The sequence below is a fragment of the Gadus chalcogrammus genome, chromosome 2 (genome assembly GCF_026213295.1).
Source record: "Gadus chalcogrammus isolate NIFS_2021 chromosome 2, NIFS_Gcha_1.0, whole genome shotgun sequence".
In the NCBI taxonomy this organism is placed as follows: Eukaryota; Metazoa; Chordata; class Actinopteri; order Gadiformes; family Gadidae; genus Gadus; species Gadus chalcogrammus.
The window spans coordinates 21,471,577-21,479,562 of NC_079413.1; the positions used below are offsets into that span (position 1 = coordinate 21,471,577).

Sequence of the window (7,986 nt, forward strand, 5' to 3'; positions counted from 1 at the left end):
CATAAGTCAAGTTCAGTATAGTGCATCAAAGGATAGTGTATTAGTACCTTACACTACAGTTCAGATTAGAGTACTGTATACTTAATACAGTATAGTGCCGTATCGATAGGAATAAGCCTATTCTGTTTAAAAAACATGAAGCCTGAAGTCTTTACAGTTCATTAATGACGGCTACTCTCCCATGTTGACATGACCTGCTCCCATGTTTACTGATATACCTTCATGTTCCCGATGTATGGGGAACAGTATGTACTCTGTCTCTGGTGACTCACTCAGTCTGTCTGACTGTCTCTCTCTAGTAGCTGTCAAGGAGCAGCGTGCCTCCCGTACAGACCTGCTCTACTCTTCAGCTCCACTCCCACTACTGTGTCCTATCCCACGTCTTCATCCACTGAACTGAGGAAACGTGGACTGAGTCCCCTGTCCTAAAATAGAGTGGTGGTGTGGCGAGCTTAACCCCAGCTGGCATCCACACCTCCATGACGAGCTTGCTACTGCCAGGTCGAGACAGCCGACGAAAGTTAAAGTATGAGTGCTCCGAGGCTCCTCTCTCTTAGCACATGATGATGACATCACATAGATGATAACCTAGCCCCGCCTGTTTTTGGTGATCTCTCATTGTGTAGCTAAAGAACTAATCAGACATAGACCATCAACTTTGTGGATATTATAAAAAAGGCACTCATGATTCTCAGAAAACAACCCCGCCCCTCCCCCCCATGCACCTTATGCAACAATCCGAGAGAGAGAATGGGGAAAGGGAGAGAGAGACAGCAAGGGGGGAGAGAGAGGGAGGAAGAGTGAGAGATAGAGAAAAAGAGGGAGAGAGTGAGGGGGGAGAGAGGGAGAGAGAGAGTCAGTTGTTATCCTATCATGACTACATTATATCATTGTTGACTCTGCTGGTGCTGCTTCGCTCTGCTGAACAATTGACCCCCCCTGTGTTTGGGACAATGCAGGCAGGACCGAGGTGGTAGGGGGGCTCGGGGCGGCGAGAGCCGAGGGGAAGCGAGGCAAGCGAGGGGTAGGGGGGCTCGGGGCGGCGGAGCGAGCGACGTGGTTCGCTGAGCACAATGGGTGAATTCATGCAATCCTGGTGGCTTGTGAGCTCCATTGTCCTCACAAAGTCATCTAGTTCTGGGCTCAAGTCAACGGTATTCATGGAGCAGTTGTATCAGTTTACCGACTGCAACTCGGACCTGGACACACCCCTGGTGGTGTCGAACACACTACGGTGAAATTAGATTACCTGAAGCAGTTTAGGCGGGTTTATTGCTCAAGGGGCCGTTGACAGCTGACCTGGCATGGAACCAGCCAGGGCCGACGGACTGCGGGGGAAAGTGAGGCAGTCCTGGGGGGGCCCAAGGCAGAGGGGGGGCCCATGGCAATAAAAAAAAAAAAAAAAAAAAAGTTTTTTATTTATTTTTAAATTATCCACCAGCCCATAGTGTTAGGAGTCGCACACGGCCACGTCTCCCCCCACCCCCCCCCCCCCCCCCCCCCCCCCCCGTCAACAATTCGGCGCAGGGGGCTGGTAGGGGGAATTCGGGGGGGGGTGGGGGGGCCCATCAGTACCTCTTGTGTACAGGGCCCAGGATTTGGTGCCACGGCCCTGGAACCAACAACCCTCGAAGGCAGTCGGCATCTCCTCGGGACGCCACGGGGACTGACTGAGTGAAGGGGCTGCGGGGGTTATTAAGCACCTTGGCTGGTGTCGCGCCATTTGAATACAGCAATTTGGATTGGAATTTAAATGTAAATGACTTCTCCGAACTCGTCGCTTAGTTTCCTGCTGGCTGCCCACACTCAATCATCTCAGGGTCTGATGGCATTCAGACGACGTGACGAGGCACCAGACGATGGCTGGGACGCCCTGAGAGAGGATTCGAGGTACAGACCTCAGCCTGCTTTGGTTTTAACCCTGTGTTCACTGTTTACCATTCAGTCATCAAGCAACATGCTCTAGCCATAGGGACTTTCAGTAAACACATTTACGTTTGGTGCATTTAGCAGAAGCTTTCATCCAAAGCGACTGACAATAATGCACATTTGTCAGAAGAAAGAGAAACAACAATATATCGCTGTCCTTACAGTAAGGATGTTCACAGAACCAAGTGGTAAGCACTAGGAATCGCTGTTAACCCATTTCCCGTACACAACAAAGATAGCTAGGATAAGATGCTAAGCGATGCTCAGCACTATTCTGAAGTGCAAGGACGTAAGCCATACAATAATTGCGTACATTAAGTGCCCGGACTTACGACATACAAAAATTGCCTACATTAAGTGTCAGGCTGTACGACATACAATAATTGCGTACTTTAAGTGCAAGGAGGTACAACATACGATATTTGTGTACATTAAGTGCCCGGACGTACAACATGCAATAATTGCATAGATTAAGTGCCAGGACGTACGACATTCAATAATTGCGTACATTAAGTGCAAGGAGGTACAAGATATAATAATTGTGTACATTCCGTGCCCGGACGTACAACATACAATAATTGCATACATTAAATGCCAGGGCGAACAACATACAATAAGAGCGACTCTGGAGTCCTGACATCGACGGGGACATACATGTCATTGAGAAGCAGGCAGTGGTCAGAGGGCATTCTGCTGCTCAGTGATGCCTACATATAGACTACAGCCATAGGGGTTCAAACCCAGAATCGGTCATGTTGGAGTCACACAACCCTAGGCAAGCTATCCCACCCCTGTTTAGAGGTGGCTACTGTGCTCTCCTGCTGCAGGCCAAACAGTGTTGAGCTGGGAGTTTGAATGGTGGCCACCCGAATAGGCCCTGCCCAAAGGTTTCTGTGCAAAGTTTGTGTTTCCAAGAAGCCAGAGAACATTGTTACATTAATTACCATGGTAAATGACACACGCACAAACACACGCGCAGACGCACACACACACACACACACACACACACACACACACACACACTGTGGCAACCCCCTTCGTCGGCGGCGGGGATTCTGGAATTAATGAAAGAAGCAGGGTTGCGGTGCAACGGGTTTTATTGTAAAACCAGTCACGAAAAGGGAAATCATATAAACTAAGGTTCTTCCGTAATCGGGAATAAGGGCACGGGACCTCCTGGTCCAGACCGTCCAGCCCTTCCTCGGGGTCGGCGGGGAAACAGCTCCCGACGCCTCCGGCTTACTCCTGGTGGGGAAAACGTTTCGTTAAAGCACGCCGGTTCCACAGCACGTCTCTTCCTCGTCAGCCCTCTCCCCTGTCTGCCACGTGCCCAGCCCTTAAAGCCCCTCTGTCCTGGTTCCCCAGGTGCCCCCAATGTTCTTGATTCCCTGGGCCCGGTTGATGTTCCCTCTAGCGCAGCTGGGTGGAGGGGGAGGTATCTCCCTTCCACCACCCGACCACGGGGCCGGTGCTGCGGCGGCTGGCCCCTGGTCAATGGCGTGGGGTTGCCACACACCCCCATCCTCAGCAGCAAGCCGGGGGTTCCTCCTGTTAGCCCTAGGCAGGCGTCCCTTCGGGACAGTGCGTCTGCGTTACCGTGGGCCCTTCCGGGTCGATGGACCACCTGGAAGCGGTAGTCTTGCAGGGCCAGGAACCAGCGCGTCACCCTGGCGTTGGTGTCCTTGGCCGTGGCCATCCACTTTAGGGGGGCGTGGTCGGTGACCAGGCTAAAGTTCCGACCGAGGAGGTAGTAACGGAGCTTTTCTAGGGTCCACTTGATTGCCAGCGCCTCCTTTTCCACCGTTGAGTAGGCCCTTTCGCTGGCCAGGAGCTTCCGGCTGATGAAGGTCACCGGATGTTCCTCTCCTGACCGGACCTGAGATAGAACGGCTCCCAGCCCCACCTCAGACGCGTCCGTGTGTACCACGAAGGGGAGGCTGAAGTCCGGGGTGATGAGCACGGGCTCGGTGCAGAGAGCCTGCCGTAGGTGGGAGAAGGCTTCCTCAACCTCCTCCGTCCACTTCACTCGGTCGGGTAGAGTCTTCCGGGTTAGCTCGTTGAGGGGGCTGGCCAGTGTTGCGAACGCAGGGATGAACCTCTGATAGTAACCGACTAGTCCCAGGAAGGACTTCACCTGTTTCTTGGTGGTTGGCCTGGGCCAGGTCCGGATGGCTTGCACTTTTTTCGTCCTGGGGTCTCACACAGCCCCTCCCGACTTGATAGCCCAGGTAGGAGGCCTCCTCCAGGCCCAGGCGACACTTCTGGGGGTTGGCCGTGAGGCCGGCGGTTCGAAGCGCCCCCAGGACGGCTCGGAGGTGGTGGAGATGGAGGGTCCAGGTGCTGCTGTGTATTACGATGTCGTCTATATACGCGGCGGCGTATTCTCTGTGGGCCCGTAGGATCCGGTCCATCATCCTTTGAAAGGTTGCGGGTGCCCCATGCACCCCGAACGGGAGGACGGTGTATTGGTATAGCCCGTCTGGTGTGGCGAACGCCGTCTTCTCCCGGGACCGCTTGGTGAGGGGGACCTGCCAGTATCCCTTCGTGAGGTCTAGGGTGGATATGAACCGGGCCGGGCCCAGTTGCTCTATTAACTCGTCCACCCGTGGCATAGGGTAGGCGTCGAAGACAGACGCTTCGTTCAGTTTGCGAAAGTCATTGCAGAACCGGTAGGTCCCGTCTGGTTTGGGTACCAGAACCACCGGGCTGGACCACGCGCTATGGGACTCCTCTATGACCCCCATCTGCAGCATGCGGGCGACCTCTGTTCTGATGACGGCACGCCGTGCTTCCGGGATGCGGTAGGGCCGGAGGCGGACTCTGACTCCCGGTTCTGTCCGGATGTCGTGGCTGACGGTTGTGGTCCTGCCGGGTCGCTCTGAGAAGACATCTAGATGTTGGAGCACCATGTCCCGCATGTCCTGTGTCTGGCTCGGGCTCAGCAGCTCCCCCATTGGGACCTCTGGAGGGGGCAGTCGAGCGGCCAGCGTCAGGAGAGTTGGATCCCGCGGAGTGGTCAGTGGTTGCCACCGCTTCAGCAGGTTGATGTGGTACAGCTGGGTGGTCTTGCGTCTCCCCGGTTGCCGTACCCGGTAATTGACCTCGCCCACCCGGTCGATGATCTCATAGGGTCCCTGCCACTTGGCCAGGAACTTGCACTCAGAGGTCGGGATGAGGACGAGGACCTGGTCGCCCGGGTCGAAGGTGCGCAGCTGGGCCCCCCGGTTGTACACCCGAGCTTGGGCTTGCTGGGCTCGTCCAAGGTGCTCCGGACCACGGGCCACACCTGCGCCATCCTGTCCCGCACCTGCTCCACGTGCTCGATGATGGTGCGGTGGGGGGAGGGTTGGCTCTCCCAGGCGTCCCGGGCGATGTCGAGGAGCCCTCTCGGTCGTCTCCCATAGAGTAGCTCGAACGGGGAGAAAGCCGGTGGAGGCCTGGGGTACCTCCCTGATGGCGAACAGGACGTGAGGGAGTAGCTGGTCCCAGTTCTTTCCATCGACCTCCATCACCTTTTTTAGCATGCGTTTTAAGGTCTGATTAAACCTCTCTACCAGTCCGTCGGTCTGGGGGTGGTAGACGGAGGTCCGGAGGTGGCGGATCTGTAACAGACTGAGGAGGTCCTTTAACACCCGGGACATAAAGCAGGAGCCTTGATCTGTCAAGATCTCCCTAACTATTCCCACCCTGCTAAATAACGTCATTAGCTCTCTGGCCACTGCCTTGGCTGTGGCGGCGCGGAGAGGTATGGCCTCTGGTAGCGGGTTGCGTATCTACCATGACCAGTATGTAGCGGTGACCTCTGCTAGTTCTGGGGAGGGGGCCTACGATGTCCAAGGCCAGTCTGTCGAAGGGGACCTCGATCAGGGGCATGGGTATGAGGGGATTCCGTACGGACGGTCTAGGGGCGGTACGTTGGCACTCGGGGCAGGCTCGGCAGTAGTCCTCTATGTCTTTCTTTACCCCTGGCCAATAAAATCTAGCTAACACCCGGTCCCTGGTCTTATCCATCCCCAGATGAGCCCCTAGGAGGTGGGAGTGGGCCATGTACAACACCTTGCTAACATAGGACCGTGGAAACGATCAGCTGTTCCACCTCCTCTCCCCCCCTCTGAATTACCCTATACAGTAACCCTCCCCGTGTGCTGTAATGTGGGTACTGCCGGCAACTCACCGAGTCCCGTGATAGTCCCTCGTGGGTTTGCACGTGTCCCCAGGCGTGTCTTAAGGAGTCATCCTCCAGCTGGGCGGTGGCGAACCGTCCGCCCCTGTCCGCTCGTCCCTCAACGGCCAGGGGGAGGTCGGAGAAGTCGATGAGGGGTGGGCTCTCACTCTCCTCTGGTGGAGGTATCGGCTCGGAGGCGGTCATCGTGCCCGGTGTCCCCGGGGGAAGGGATTCCGTGGACGAGGCGTGAGGCCGGCGTCCTACCTCTCTCGCGGGTCTCTGCGGAGGTTCGTCGGAGTCAGTCGGGGATGGTGGGGGATGGCCTGCCATGTAGACGGGTCGGCTTCGTAGCTGGCGCGGTCTCGTCCTTGGATGTCGGGGTCTTGGTGGGCGAAGCTCCGCCCCCAACAGTCGTTCAAAGATGGGACAGTCTCGTCCAATTAACAGGGGCATGGGTAGGTTGGGCACTACCCCGGCCTGGACCGTGAAGGTCCCCTTCGGGGTTTGTACTGTGATGAGGTTGGTGGGGTATGTTTCCGTCTGTCCGTGGATGCAGCCCACCTCCACGTCCTGCCCGGGCGTTCCACAGGCTAAGTCGGGCCGGATCAAGGTGACCACGCTCCCTGAGTCCAGGAGGGCATGGGTGTCGCGCCGTCCCACCCGTACCGGCAGGCTCGGCGAGACGGTCCTCTCGTGTGACCAGCAGGTGGTGCGGAGGCAGGCTCCTCCCCTCTGGTCGGACGGACTGGCCGTGGGCATTGACACGTCCCCTGCGCCGGGACAGTGGCGGGCCAGGTGGCCCTTCTGGCCGCAGGTGTAGCACCTCCACTCCTCTCTCGGAGTCGGGGGGGCGGGGCCTCGGCGGGCCACGATGTTTTGAGCCGGGTAGGCGGGGCCTCGGACGACTGGTGTCTGGGAGCGCGGGGTCTCTGTCATTCGTCCGCGTCGTTCGGTCCGCGGCTCCCCCCCTCCGGGAGGCGGGGCTGTTCCTCCGCAAAGCCGCTGGGTTACTTGATGGTTCTCGAGGAGTTCCACGAGATCGTTCACCGTTCGGGGCTGGTTCCCGGAGGCCCAGCGTTTGGCGCCGGAGGGAAGCGATCGGATGCAGCGGTCTATGACGAGACGATCCAGCAGGGGGGGGCCGTCGCCTTCTACGAGCCACCGCTCGGCCAGCCGGACGAGTTGGGAAATCTGGCTTCTCACTGAGCCGAGCGGTTCGTAGCTCCAGTCGTGGTAGCGCTGCGCCTGGGCGGGGAGGCTGTGTCCATAATGGGCGAGGATGGCCTGCTTGAGCGTCGGGTAATGCCCCGCCTGTTGGGGGTTGAGATCCCGGTAGGCGCGCTGAGCTTCCCCGGTCAGGAAGGGCGCTAGGATGTGGCCCCAATCGTCCGCGGGGCCATTGTTCACGGTCCGCGGTCCGCTCGAACACGTCAAGGTACGCCTCTACGTCGTCCTCCGGTCCCATCTTTGTCAGCCTCTTCGTGGGGGCGGCGAATGCAGGACCCCGAGCGAGCTGCTCGGCCATTCGGACCATGCATCTCCGTAGGACGTCTATCTCCTCGTCCCTCGTGGCGGGTTGGTCGGCGTGCTCCATCGTGGTCTGGGTTGTGTTTAAGTCCAGAGATCGCGTTGCCCGCGTCCTCCACCACTGTGGCAACCCCCTTCGTCGGCGGCGGGGATTCTGGAATTAATGAAAGAAGCAGGGTTGCGGTGCAACGGGTTTTATTGTAAAACCAGTCACGAAAAGGGAAATCATATAAACTAAGGTTCTTCCGTAATCGGGAATAAGGGCACGGGACCTCCTGGTCCAGACCGTCCAGCCCTTCCTCGGGGTCGGCGGGGAAACAGCTCCCGACGCCTCCGGCTTACTCCTGGTGGGGAAAACGTTTCGT

The 7,986-nt window shown here is 57.6% G+C and overlaps 1 protein-coding gene across 1 annotated transcript; it reads right to left on the minus strand.

Annotated features, from left to right (window-relative positions):
* Positions 1 to 2,959: 2,959 nt before the first annotated feature.
* On the minus strand, positions 2,960 to 7,688 carry LOC130402458 (uncharacterized). The gene is made up of 3 exons (XM_056606624.1): positions 7,502 to 7,688; positions 6,104 to 7,461; positions 2,960 to 3,174 (listed from the first exon to the last, which is right to left on the minus strand). The coding sequence occupies exons 1-3, from the start codon at positions 7,686 to 7,688 to the stop codon at positions 3,169 to 3,171; spliced, it is 1,551 nt and encodes a 516-aa protein (XP_056462599.1). The 3' UTR covers positions 2,960 to 3,168.
* Positions 7,689 to 7,986: the final 298 nt, after the last annotated feature.